The 14,459-nt window shown below is 39.7% G+C and overlaps 2 protein-coding genes across 2 annotated transcripts in view; one reads left to right on the forward strand and one right to left on the reverse strand.

Annotated features, from left to right (window-relative positions):
* NCAPG (non-SMC condensin I complex subunit G) overlaps nt 1–4,087 on the forward strand; it is a 40,463-nt gene extending 36,376 nt beyond the window's left edge. The window contains exons 20-21 of the mRNA XM_014937066.1: nt 2,799–2,877; nt 3,726–4,087. Of these exons, the coding sequence (XP_014792552.1) occupies nt 2,799–2,877; nt 3,726–3,846 (200 nt within the window). The 3' untranslated portion in view covers nt 3,847–4,087. The remainder of the gene's footprint in view (nt 1–2,798; nt 2,878–3,725) is intronic.
* A 3,906-nt stretch (nt 4,088–7,993) lies between these two features.
* The window catches only part of LCORL (ligand dependent nuclear receptor corepressor like), a 53,533-nt gene continuing 47,067 nt past the window's right edge, over nt 7,994–14,459 (reverse strand). Inside the window, exon 7 of the mRNA XM_014937063.1 lies at nt 7,994–9,118. Within this exon, the coding sequence (XP_014792549.1) occupies nt 9,105–9,118 (14 nt within the window). The 3' untranslated portion in view covers nt 7,994–9,104. The remainder of the gene's footprint in view (nt 9,119–14,459) is intronic.

The raw sequence follows: 14,459 nt of genomic DNA on the forward strand, positions 1-14,459 counted from the left end.
AAACTGTGTCAAAGAGCTATTGAGAAGCTCAAGATGAACTTGACGAAAGGTCCTGATGCCTTCAAAGACCGCTCTGAAAGGACTGAGGAAACCGGCTTCTCTGAAAGGACACAGGAAACTGACGTCACTTTATCTGAAAATGCTATTCAAAATGAAGGAGGTAATTCAGGAGAGGTTTAGTTTAGCAGTAGATATACAATAGAGTGACTTATTTAGATGCATATGAAAATAAGTTTTAGTTTTTGGGGAAAAAAAAAAAGGAAAATGTAACTTCTAGTAAATATGCATACAGCTTTAAAATATTTGTACTGAAGTATTTTCCATTTTTTTATTGCTTTTTGATCGGACTCTGTGTTTTCTTATTCTCAATATTACTGTAGTATAACCAATGCTGTATTTTGAGTCTTAAAGTCTGCCCTGCAGCTCTTCCTTTTTAACAAATACAGTATTAAAATGGGCTTTCTCTTTTTCCAGCAGTTTAGCACATTCATATGCCTGCTAAACACTAAAGGTGACTAACTCCTCTTTAGAATGTGACTCCCTAACTTAGAGGAAGAAACAATTACTTTGTGGTGTTCTAAGACCATGCCTGTGCTTCTTGCAGGCTGCATTAAAGCCGTACCAAGCTGGTATCTTTAATGATGACACCAGTCTGTCCTTGTTACCAGCTCGTATATTGGAGACAGATTTGGTTTTAAGGCTATTTAGGAGCTTGAAGTGGAACTGGCTGGAAGACTTTCCCCAGCCTGCACCTGCCTCAGCAGTGTACAATACGCTGGTGGCACAGAAAGTCTTCACATTTTTCAGCAGAAAAGCAATTTGGTGACATTTGGGGAAAAAGATTCCTAGCAATAGCAGAGATTGCTGAAGAAAGATTTCCTAAAATTTAGAAATTGTAAGACTAGAAAGAATATTTCGGTTGGAAAGCATCTACATCTAGTCCAAGTGCCTGACCACTTCAGGGCTGACCAAAAGTTGAACATGTTATTTAGGGCATTGTCCAAATGCCTCTTAAACACTGACAGGCTTGGGGCATTGACCACCTCTCTAGGAAGCCTCTTCCAGTGTTTGACCACCCTCTCAGTAAAGAAATCCTTCCTAAAGTCCAGTCTAAACCTCCCCTGGTGCAGCTTTGAACCATTCCCATGCTTCCTCTCGCTGGGTCCCGGGGAGAAGAGATCAGCGCCTCCTTCTCCAACGCCCCTCCTCAGGAAGCCATAGGGAGCAATGAGGTCTTCCCTCAGCCTCCTTTTCTCCAAAGCTTGTTCTCTAGACCCTTTGTCACTTGGTTTGCCCTTCTCTGGACACAATCCAGGATTCCTCAATGTCCTTTTTTGTCGTGAGGGGCCCAAAACTGAAGTATTCAAGGTATGGCCTCACCAGTGTGCTCACTACAGGGGGGCAATCACTTCCCTAGTCCTGCTGGCCACTCCATTTCTGATACGAGCCAGCATGCTACTGGCCTTCTTGGTTACCTGGGCACACTGCTGGCTCATATTCAGCTTATGGACATGTAGCTGATACAACTGGTCCCTTGTAATTTCAGTGATTTCAAGTGGCAGGTCACTGTTCCCACACTCGTGGTCCTCCAACTCAGAGGACTGGGCAGCCCAAGGTCTATCACTGTTATTAAAGACTGGGGCAAAATAAGCTCATTGAATGCCTCTGCTTTTTGTTCATTCTTACTGGTCCGGTGACCATCTGCAAAGAGTATTGGTCCAATGGTTTTGGTTTTTTTAGACCTCCCCTTGCTTTTTACATACTTAAAAAAGCCCTTCTTCCTATCTGACCCAACACCGGCCAGTTTCAACTCTAATTGTGCTTTGCCCTTTTGTGTCTTCTCCCTCCATATGTGAACCACAGCTCTGTAATCTTTTCTGTGAAGGCTGACCTGGCTTCCAGAGATCATGCATTTTCTTTTTCCTCTTGAGCTCCACGAGGAGTTCCCTGTTCAGACAAGCAGGTCTTCCACCCAGCCTGCTTGACTTCCCACACAATGGAAGGGGCTAAACAATTCTCAGGAAGAGTTTCCATGTGATTGACCTATATTGGGGTAGGGTTATAGCTGAGTGACATTTTCAACTTCCTTCTAGCTGCCTTACCTAATGTTTAGTTTCAGGAAAAAATGGGGTTATAATTCTGTGGCTTTTTTATATAACAGCCAGAATTTTAAATACTGGTACTTAAGAGAAATTAAAAGTTGATTATAACTTCTGCACGTGCTGTTCTGTTTGACAGAAAATAATACAGATGCATTTCATACTCCAGTTAATGGATTTAAAAGTAAAGCAACTGCAAAATCGAAATCCACGAGAAACAAAGCTGGCAAAGGTATGCCCTGTTTTTTCTGGTCACAATACTACTTGTTTCTAGCAAAATAATTTCATAGTAACTTTCTGTTAATGCGTAGATGTAAAAACCATTCAGTCTTCATACCCTAGTTTTTTAAATTTTATTGGTTAAAATGTTTAAAATAGTCTGTTTTGTGGATATTTTTTTTTTTTGGCTATTAGTCTCTCCCAACAACACATATTTAAAAAAGAAAAAAAACAACTCCCAACTACAGGGTTTCAAGGTAATTTGGCCATAGTAATTTACAGTAATGTACAGATGCTTATGGGAGAAGCAATACATGGCAAGCTTTTTGTTGTTGCTTCTGTTTTGTTGCCACATTCTACCTGTGGTGACTGCATATTTGTATGTTTCAATGTGATATCAAACATTGAAGAAAGATACAGAACTGGTTTAAGAAAAGAAATGGTATCATGATATGAAAAGAGACTTTTGCTTCTACTTAGGACCAGGGAAAGCAGCAGCGGAAGTGAGGTCTGTGAGCAGAAGGAAAACTGGTGCGACTGTGAAATGCAGTAGTGAAAGGTAAATCCTTTTTCCTCCACTGTCAAAATCACAATCTCTGTTCCAGCAAGGAAATCTAATTCAAATGGTTTTCCTTTCCAAAACCAGCATCTTTACTATTCTGTGTTGCTAATACACAGATAAACATTTAAGGAAAAAAATAATTATTTGAACTGATACTTTTGAAACAATCACAGGTTTGTCAGCTTCACATTTTATTATCATTGCCTGAAAGCCTGTAATTCTTTTTTTTTTTTTTTAACCTACCTTTTGTGAGTAGAGTTAATATACATTCCAGCCGACAAAACTTAGATTTTTGGCTTACATTATTACTCTTCTTCCAGTCACTTTTTCTGCTTTTTTAATAACTGTTCTGTGGAGGAATCATTTTTTAATTTAAATTCTGTTTCCCCTTCCCCATTTTTGTTGCTTGTTTTTTAACATGTAGTTGATAAGCTTCTAGAAATGACTGATAAGTGAATGTACGCAATGCATTCCTTTTCTTATGATCTTGTAGGACATAAGCATTAAAATGACATTATCTTTGTAATTTTCAGTTTTCAGCTGTGCTCATTTTTTCTCAAGCAATCAATGGACTTTAGGGAACCAGGGTCAATCATTCCCTTTTTCATCTTGGGTGTGTTTGCTTTAAACCACCTAATCTTTTGGGGGTTTTGCTTATTTTGCAACTGCTAACACTTATTGATGCTGCTATATATCACTTGGAAAGGGTTAATAATTCTTCTCAAAAATTAATAATTAGGAAGAAGTATTTTTGCTCTTTCAGACCATATTTCAAGTTTATTAATATAAAAACTCTTCAGTTTGCATAGTCTTTTTGCCTTACTTTAAAATATTTTACATTTCAGTGGTGATGAAATTCCAGAATCAGTCCCAGTGTCAAGTTCAAGGCCTTCACGACGAGCAAAAACAGCGGCACTGACAAGAATGAATCTTTCAGGACTTTTGAACAGGGAGGCAGATCAATGAAGGGAAAAGGAGAGAAAGTGGCCTTTGCTAATGCTGGTAGTTAACATCAGAATAGAAAAATAAGACTTGATTTGGTTTTAGTCATATTTAACTCTTTTTTTAATACTAAAATCATAATTTTAGAATTTTCTAGGAACTCTTACTTTTTTTTTAAATAGATGCTTTTGATGATTTTCCCGATATGAAGTCCATCATTCATGTAATAAATCATTTATGTAATTAAAATTTTACCTGAACAAAACTTGTTGTTGTTGGTAAGTACTTGACCATAGAATGGTTCAGGTTGGAAGGGACTTTAAAGATCGGGGAGTTCCACCCCCCCTGCCATGGGCAGGGACACCTCCCACTAGAGCAGGTTGCTCCAAGCCCCATCCAGCCTGGACTTGTCAAAGTTAAAGCTGTTCTGTTGCTTAACATATTTGGCCAGAATGTGTGACCTGGTGTGGTTGCTTGTGGTGGCAACAATTTTGAATGTACCTACCTTTAATGCACCTACTTTTCTTCCTTTATTAGCCTGTGCCTCTGCTGACCAGGCTTTGCTGTTCGTGTTAACCTAAAATAGAATTCACAATTAAGATTAATTCTACTTCCTGCAGGTATGTGTCCACTTCATTTTAAATAGTGGTAATAAGTAGTAAAAAACAAACTTTAAATGGTAAAACTGAGTTGCTGATTCTACAAACCTAAGCCTGGAAGTCTGCTACTGATCTTGGTCTTGTTATATAAAATCAGTAACATGCTTTTGGAAAAGGATAAATATATTTGTGGTACAAAATAAGATCCAATAAGGAAAGGACTACTTAAGTACAGAAAGGGCAAAAAACGGAATACTTTATAAGGTTTTTTGGACTGTCTTTTTAAAGTGGCATACAATTGGGGCCTTTTGTAGCTTTGAAGTTCATAGCCCTTTATGTAGGAATAGTCCTGAGTTTTACAGAGACAATAGAAGATTGACTTTAAACTGCAGTTAGTGGTTGGTGGCTGAGCAGATTGACTCTGGAAATGCTGGACTTTTTTTGGAAACACTCTGTCAATCCCCTCTGTCTCTGTTACCATGTAGGTAACTTCCAAAGCAGTCAGAGAAAACTCCTGTCCTGTGGATGGCTCCACATGCGCATCTCGATGACTGATGCCAAATGTAGCTTTCTAGGGAACTGGCATTTAAAAAAGGTAAGGTGCTGTAAATGATGTTTGGTCATTCTCAGAAAGGGCTCAGGGCCACAAGTGAGCAGCAGCCTTCCCACAGTGGAACACCCAAGCTATTACGCTGCTTTCAAGCTTGCGTGTAGAAAACAGACAGGATTGTGGTGCCTTTCCTCCCTTACAGTTTTTGTTGGAAACTTGTCAAACCACAGAATGCCATGACACACTTTTCTGCAGATATTTGCTATTCAGAAGCTTATGTAACTGTGGTGAATTATTTTTATTCATCATTTTAAACAGAATTTTGAAGTCCTGAGCTTGCTCTTGATAATTCTTTTCTTCTAATCCCCAACTTGGGTTCTAGTTTATGTACACTGGAGATCAGAGACATTGTCCCCTTGAATGCTGCCTGAACAGAATTCAAAAGGGTGAAGTATATTTTTCTCAGTTGATTGTCAATTAGAGGTTCACTTGTGCTTTAATGTTTAGTTTGTGGGTGTTTCTTTTTAATTACTATTATTTCAGTTACAAGTTCTGTCTCACCCTCACTCTTATGAGTAGTTTGTTTTTCTGCCACTAATATATTTTCAACACCTGCTGCTAGTCCACTCTTATTTTTGGTTAAACTGAGTTTCTAGGAAAAGCAGGAGCAATAAAACTTTACAAAGGTTTCCCTGGGAATGCCTTCCTGCATAAATTAAAGACCTTCCGTTTTGCCACCTTGTTGTTCTGTTGTGCCTTGCCACAAATGCAGGTTCCGTCTCTGGCATCTCTTTAGGAATGCTGTACTGAAAGATGAGGTTTCTCTGCAGTCACCTTGTGATCAGTGGATGTCTCTGCTGTGGATGTGGCTTCACTGGTGTGTATAAATTGAAGACAGACACTGACAAACTGGAGTGAATTCCGTGGAGGCCCCCAAGCTGGTCAGGGGGCTGGGTGCTTGCCCTGTGGGGAGAGGCTGAGGGAGCTGGGCTTGCTCAGCCTGTGGGTGTTGGGAGGACCCCAAGCTCCCTACAAGGAGTTTGTTGGGGAGATGGAACCAGGCTCTTCGTTATTGTGCATGATGGGAGGATGAAAAATGACAGGTATAAGCTGAAACTGGGACCAGAATATAAGGAGAAAGAGGCAGTGGGACAGGTTGAGAGCAGTTGGAAGAGGCTGCTGGGAGAGGCTGAGGAGGATCTGTCCTAGGTTTTTGAGACCTGATTTAGGTAAAGTCCTGAACAACCTGCTCTGACCTCACAGTTGGCCAGCCTTTGAGCAGGATGTGGACCTGTGGACCTCCTGAAGTCCTTCTATGCCTGAATTACCCTGTGATCCTCTTTCAGGCTAGAAACTTGACCAGCAACTGACACCTAATTTCTAGCCCCTCTGGGCTCTTCCCTTGCCCTGCTCCCTGTCAAGGGAAGGGTATTCTATGCAATAGAAAATGTGGTATGCTTTTACTAAATTTCTTCATCTTTTGAGGAGGGATGGCTGCTTAATTGCAGGGTAGGATGTTCAGATGTGTCCCATATTTTTCAAAGCTGATTATTAGCAATAATGAAGGTTTAAATGTATGCAGCTGACTTTCTGAGAAAGTTGCATGTGGTGGCAATAGAGTACATCCAAAGGTAATGAGGAGCCATGTCTGGAAGCATCTTACTACCTGCAGTGAAAAATCTTGACTTAGTACGTGTTATTCTTTTTAGCTAATATAATGTTGGTGATTTTTATTGACTTTAATTCTATGGGTTGAAGGTACCTAACTTTCTGGGTCCTTAATTAAGGAATAAGATTTTAATCCCTAAAACATTCAAATTGACTTAAAAACAGCTTAATTGTTCTGAACAATTACTCTGCATCCTCTCTCTTTTTGCTGGCTAAACACAGCAGGATGTCAGGAGTGCATGAGCCAAACTTGACCTGGAGTAGAAGACTTCATTCCATGTTAAATAATGATAAAATAGCCATGGTCATTTGCCATCAAACTTAAAATAGTCCAGTGTTTATTCCTACATTAGTTTTTGCTTCTTAAAAACCGATCTGTGATTGTTCTTGTTTGCTTGCCTAATCAGTCTCTTCAGAGAAATGAAAAGATTTTTCTCTTGGTAAGAGTCTCCTTTGGCCGGTCGCTATCTCAAGCTGAAGGGTGAGTGCTGCCCCAAGAACATTTCTTTTTCTAGTTTAGTTGTTTATTGTGTGACTTAGGGAAGTGGTTATTGAGCTTGAGTTATGCCTGTGTCTGACTCCCATCTGAAAACTTCTGAACTCATCAGCCAATTGAAACTCAATATGACACAAAGGAAGAGATCATAATTGGCAAAAGTTAATGAAAACTTGGAGGTGAGACATGCCTGTAACAGAGACTTCTGGTATTTACTCTGTCTTTGAAATGAGAAAATCCACATGGCAATCCCCTCTTCTGGGCACACGAACAAGATACTGGCTGTGTTAGTTCTGCTGTTTGTAGGACTGTTTTTATGTCCCTTTTTGGGTAGCCGTGACTCCTTACTGTCCCTTGTGCTTTGGTGGGGCTCCACTGAAGTAAATAAACTTCAGTCTCTCTTCCCCAGGAAGTTTAATTATCTTTTGCTTTCTTGTCCCATAAAATCTAAATGCATTTAATTGTTAAGACACATCAAGACCCTCTAGACAGTGTGGTGTGATGGGGAATATTCTCTCTTTCATCACATTCTCCACTGTCTGACACTTCAGTGACTCAAAATCCTGGTGGGATCTTGTGAAACACCATGGAATTCACAACGGTCTTGTATTTCAGTTCCTGGATTCCACCTGCAAACCAACAAATGTCTTTACAGAAGAATTGCATCTTCATTTTGTTAAGTAAGATTATAATTTGAAGTGAATCCTTAAAACCTTTCTTTTATAAAATACAGTATTCTAAGGAAATTTCCTTCTGGAAAATTAGCTCTTGGCAAGTAAAGGACAGACACCTTCTTAAGAAATTGAATTAAGAAACCTCTACTCTAGCTATTGAATGTATGACTCCAGAAAAGAGAAATAGATCATACGGTTTTATTCTAACACTTTTGTTATAGCTCTATTAATAATAAAGTTTTGATGAGTGAAGTACATGAACCTCGCTAAAGCTGATCTGAGCATTGAGTTGCCTATAATGTCGTCAGCTACAACCGTTTACTACTTCTTTGAGTAGAGTTTAAAATTTTGATGTTTACATTGAATTTCCAAAGTACACGGAAAAAAAATGAAATAGGAAGAGCATTTACATCCATTTTAATTGGTGGCAGGCATAAATTCATAAAACAAAAGGGGAAGAAAGACCATTTAGCAGAAACCTCAAAAAGTGCAGATACAGATTGGTTGAATGACAATCTTTCAAGAGATTCTCCTGCAGGCTTGGCCTTTCTCGTAGACATTACGGTCATTAAACACTGTCACACCAAAGTTCTCAAGATAAACGAAGATGAAAGCGTACTGCAGAAACAGACCGGTTCTTCCGTACATTTCAATCCCTTTGGGAAGGAGATCTCCTCAGATAATTTACCTTTCTACTGCTTTGCTTCGAGGTAGTCGGTCTCCACCTGTTACAGATCCCTTTGAATGGTTATTACCATAAATCTTTACATGGCGACCTATGCCACAAATTACAGAGTATATTAACTTTCGTGCACAAAAATAAAATCGGGAAATAATAATTAAAGAACATAGAAAAATCACAATACTATTAAAGGGGAACATCTGATTCTGTTATAAATTTGTACTGCAAGAATTTCATGATGGTCAGATGCAAAACTTTATATTTAAAAAAAAAAAAAAAAAAAAAAAGTACATAAGTACATCAAAATGAATAATGCTAGTAGTAATATAAAGCCAAATCACACAAGATCATTTCAAGATCAATGTAATAAATGCTTATTATTCAGCAGAAAAAAAAATAATCAGGAACAATGTACAAAATAATAGTGCAAGAACAGCTGCAATCTATTTGTTCTCATCGGTTTTGAGATTTTGGTTAAAAACTTTACAGCTGGCGAGAGATGCTGCTGAAAAACTCAGATTCCACTCAGTGGGCTGATTAAGGCACATCTTTATGGACTTCAAATGTTCATTTTCTGTGTTCATGTCTATTGAATTCTGCGGCTCCGAGACTTTCACTTGTAGCGTGCTGTGAGAAGAGAAGCGGGGGTGGGAGAGGGGAAAAAAATGAGAAGAAGTTTAGTACACTTTCCTCTTCCCCTGCAAGGAAGCAAACTGATAAGTGGCAAGATGAGGTGGTGGCAGATTTTGGGGTTGGGTTTTTTTGTTGTTGTTTTACTGCAGTATGTTCCAGAAACACTGAGATCAGAACCTGGCTGTGCTGTGCTCTCTGTGCTGTGAAAGTAGATGGGGCTTGGTGTTTGTGTCCTGGTGTGTCCTGGACAGCGGAGGTGTCCTGGTCACTCGTGGGGACCGTCCCAGGTCACCCTCTCTGCAGGGGAAGGTCTGTTCTGCAATCGTTTCTTAATTCCTGTCTAGCTGACTGCTGGAAAAACAGAGAGCAGGAACTGGGCAAGAATTTGAGGTTGGGTTTTTTGCTGACATGGTTAATGTAGTGCAGCCACGGAAGGACTAACATAAAGACAGTTTTAATTTTCTTTCAAATCTAGGAAAATAAGTAATACAAGAAGGGAAAGAAACTCAGTCCTCTGTGGGGATCACTGAGCAGACTAAGACGTAAGTGTGGATTGAATTCTACTCTTGTTGTTGCCATATAGAATCACAGGGGAAGGGACCTTAAAAGTACAACCCCTCTGCAATGAGCAGGGACATCTTCTACCAGATCAGGCTGCTCAGAGCCCCCTCCAACCTGACCTTGAACGTTGCCAGGGATGGGACACCTACCACCTCTCTTGGCAACCTGTTCCACTGTTTCACCACCCTCAGCCTAAAACATTTCTTCCTTTATATATAAAGTGCTGTAATTGTGCACCCTCAGAAGACAAGAAGGTAGAATTTGGAAATCTTCCTTTCAAACCTCTCCATCCCTGCTAGCTTTTTTTTTTCAACTGCCTACTTCCTGCCATGATCTGTGTCCTATGTGCAATTCATTGTTTCTCACCATTCTTTTCAAAGATTTCAAGAATGATACAGAGTTGGAAATATTTCTAATTACTGAGATAAAAAAAGTAAAGTTCTATGTATTGCAAATAAGGGCAGGAGGTACTGATCATGCTGTAAACTACTCACACACAATTTCTTCTCTCAAAGGGATGCTTAAGTAGCAAGAATATCTCTTGATGGTTCTCACTTGCTGCATTTCAGGAAACCAGGTCCCCCACAGGACTTGGGTGCAAATTATCAAGGATTGAATCTGGTGAGGTTCAGTGTTTGTGGGTGAACAGCCTGAGGACATTCAGTAATTATAAGCCTTTTAACCTGAAATGTAGTACCTTGTGTTACTGAAATACTGTTGACTGACTGATTAAACTTTCCTCTGTCGTGGCAAGAGGGAAAGATGGCTTGTGTAATAACTAGAGTGACAATTCATTGTTATTTTTCACAGAGAATCCAAAACACAGTTTTAATTTTTTTGGCTGTCTGCCTTTCTGCCATGGACTCAGACAGACATTTCTAATGTATTGATCCTAGTGCCTATCCCTCCTTAACTGGGGTGCTGCTCCCATGGTCTGCCTCTCCTTGTGTCCTTACTCTTCTGCCTCTATCTTTTGTCTTATTTTTGTCTTGTACCCTTTTCCTTCATTCTTTCCAGGTCTGCACACACTCTTGTTGCTCTGATCTTTTCCTTCCCGTAGGAAAAGCAGTGCAAGTGCAGGTGGCAAAGAAGATTTTAATCACCACTAAAGACGACTTCACCACCTCTTCAGCCTGGAACCTTTGCCCTCCACCAACTTGCTGCAAGGAAAGTCCAAAGCCATGGGTGAGATGTGCATGTGAGATGGTGCTAGGGCTGACTCCTGAGGTCTCGCAGCTTTCCTCACCCCTGCTGCTTAGGTGTGCTACAGGAGAGACCAGGTAGCAAAACTTTAATTCTTAGCAAATAACAGAAATAATCAACAGCCAAGTGAAGAGATGGGGCTGGAAGGTTGTTTTGTTTTGTTTGGGAGGTGGTTGTTTGGGTTTTTTGTTGTCTGAAAGGAAGATGAATGCCTTGGGAATCAAGAAATTGCAAACTGTGAAGCAGTATATGCCTGCAAAGTGCTTTGCAGAACAGTATTTCCACTATCTTTAAAGCAGTAGATACGTAAACTTTGTTTAATGCTGGGCAAGTGACAGATAGAAAAAGCTAAAAGGTTCAGGCTTCTGCAGTGATTTGGTGTGTTCCTTCTGTGTATAAACTAGGAATTGTACTAAACCCTTATGGCCTGTTTTCCAAACAACCCCACTCCCAATAACAGAGCGTGTACTAAGATTTGGTGTAGTTGTGACTGTAATTCCTTCCCATTTGCTGCAAATGAAAAAGGCTGAGTGTGACAATGCTGCCAAACAGCATTTCCTGAGTAGTGGACAGCGGTGGTTTCCCTCTCTGAGGGACTGTCCCACTCATTATCTTTTAGGTTTTGTACGGGTTTCTGTGCAAGGCAGGACTGAATCTGCAAAACGAAAACTGAAGTAGATGCTGGTCACCATCATGCAATAATTTGCCTCTTACAGAAGAACTCTAGGAAACTTGAGAGTTTGGCATTTTAAGTGAATGCATAAAAACAGGAATAGAAAAATGTTAATGTTTTTTTTCAGCTCCCCAGTATGAGTAATATCCACATTAAAAGCTCAAGTATTTTAGGAAATTTTACCTTGATAGAAATTATACAATGATAGAATGGTTTGGGTTGGAAGGGACCTCAAAGATCACTGAGTTCCAATCCCTCTGCCATGGACAGGGACACCTCCCACTAGAGCAGGTTGTTCAAAGCCCCATCCAGCCTGGCCCTGAACACTTCTACATTAATATATTTGTTAACCAAGAAGCCAAACCCAGTCTTTCATCTCACTTTTCATTCTTTTACCTGTAGTAATTTATTTTCTAGCTGTTAAATATAACGAGGTATGAAAATGGTGTATATAAAGAGTATTTTTAAAGCAGAGAATGTAATTAAGGTGCAAAATTAAATAGAAGCAGTAGAATTTCTGTCAGGAAAAGCTGGGGGTTCCAGCCCGGTGCTGCCAGAAGCCATGGGGCCTGTTTCAGCAGCGCTTGGGATTCAGCTGTAGAGTCTTTATTCCGCATCCTCCTGGAGCACCCCAGTGAGAGGACGGCGGTCCCTTTAACTTCCCAGACAACAGGCATTTACTGATCTTGTATAATGGTCTCTAAAAAGGTTAAAATTTCCAATTCTGAAGCCATCTGTTTGCTATTCCAGCAATTATCATCTGTTTTGTTTCTGTTCACTTGGGACTGATGCAGTTAATCAGCTTCCGTGCATGTCATTGTGGAAGGCAGCTACAGGTGCTGCTGTAACATGGAATATTCAATAGCTCAGCTTTCAGTAGTGAATTTGAAGACAGGCCAACAGTGCTAAAAGCCCAGGGAAAAATAATAAAATAGCCTTTATTTTTTTTGTATCATAAACTAATGCTATTTCTTGAAAATCAAAATGCTTTTCTTCATCTTTAATTACACTACTCTCTGTGCCCTTGTTCTCTCAACTACTCTTTAAGTGCTGGTAACATATTTACCGCTTAGTTTAAAAGATTTCATATTTCAGAGTGTCAATAACTGATCCTGACCATTCTTGTCTCTTCTTAAAAAGTAAATTTTTTTTTTTAAAAAAACTGAGACAATAGCAATTTAAAAAAAAAAATCTCAGGGCTTTAAATGGTGCGTTTCTGCAGCCCTTTAGCACGCGCTGCATCACCGCTCGGTATCACAAGCACAGTCTTTCAACAGCATTGGAAAAAGAGGTGAGTGCTTATTATATTGTAACAAGTCATTGCAGCCCAATCAGAATATGCTGATGGGCACTGAAGTCCTGCCTCATCTCCCCTGGCTAAGCAGACAGTCCTACGTGTGGTTACATCTCCAGGCTGCTGGGACCTAAACGGATCATCTCCCTTCACAAAAATTTCCTCCTCTCATGAAAGCAAAAGGAATGAAATTAAAAGGTCTTTGAATTCAAGCAACAAGGGGCCTACCCATGGTCTGGATAGCTAAAGAAAACCCTGCTCCTTTCCACACTTCAGTTAAAACTGCTTGGTGAACTTTTGTGTTTCTTTAATTTTACCCAAATCATTGTTATGATAACAGAAATACTGGTTTTTAATAGGAGGATGTGAGAGCAATACTGTATAAGTTGACAGGCCACCAGGCACAATAAGGAAATAATATGCTTTGAGTTTCTTATTTTCTGTGCAGTTTGGATCTGTGGTCTTCACAAAAAAAGAGGAATTTGACACCTGTTTTATGAAAATGACAAAGTTAAAAAAAATGTGGCTGGCCTCAAGTCCAGACATTTGCTGAGTTAATCTGTGTCTACAACATGTCAAGGCCATGCAGGAAAAGTAGGAATAGGGAAAAACGTTTCTTATCTGTTTGGTGACTCCTCAGCATTTCCTGTCAAAGAGGTAACCATCAAACGTGTGTTTGTGTGCTGTAAAATTACTGTGAAAGTGTCGCTGTCAAGTTAAGTTTCTCTAAAGCTTTTGCAACGCTTACTTCATAGATAAAAATGTCTCCTTCCCAACTAGTGGAAAATTCGGTCAAACTGCTTTTTACCTTCCTGTCAGACAAAAATTCTGCAAACTGCACTTATTAAACATCCTCCTCAGCGATGTGCAAATGGGCACCTTAGAAAGAGTAAGAGCATTCCTGATCCATAGCACTGATTTGAAGCTTTTACAAAAAGGTTTCAAAAATACTGAGTAGAAATAGTACAACTTTAGCAGGATAAGAAACATTTTCTCAGTACAAACTACTCAAATGTTTCCCAGAAAAGGAAATAGTGGAATATATTAGGTTAAAATCTACAATGACTATAGCAGCTTCAGCATTCATTCCAGCAGAGATTGATTTGATAATGCAACATACAGTGAAATTAAAGTAAATCAAGTGGGTAGAGTCAGATTTAGTGTCTCTAAAATTTAAACGCATCTTTCCACAATGCCAAGATGCAACAACAAAGTAATCTACGAAGAAAGGTCTCACTTCCATTTATCAAATGGATTCTCTTATTTTTCAGCTGAGTGGGTGGAACCCATTTGGGAATCAGAGAGAGAAAAAGAAATGCCCTGGACATAGATGGCAGCCTCAACTAGAGCAAAGCAAGCTGGGAAGATAGGCAATATCCAGGGAGTCTTCTAAAAATTAGATATAAGACCTGAGTTTAAGGCAGCTGGAGCACCAAGAGAAATACAACAGTGCAGGAGACAGAACCAAGACAGGAGGTGAACTGACTGGAGACCAAAAGGTGAGGTGAGGAGTCAGAACCGGCCATAGTCCCGGACTGAAATTATGGTGGAAAAGTTTCTTTTGCTCTTCACACTAACTCAGAAATGTCTTCTTGGTTTGGGGG

The sequence above is a fragment of the Calidris pugnax genome, unplaced genomic scaffold (assembly GCF_001431845.1).
Source record: "Calidris pugnax isolate Ruff unplaced genomic scaffold, ASM143184v1 scaffold49, whole genome shotgun sequence".
In the NCBI taxonomy this organism is placed as follows: domain Eukaryota; kingdom Metazoa; phylum Chordata; class Aves; order Charadriiformes; family Scolopacidae; genus Calidris; species Calidris pugnax.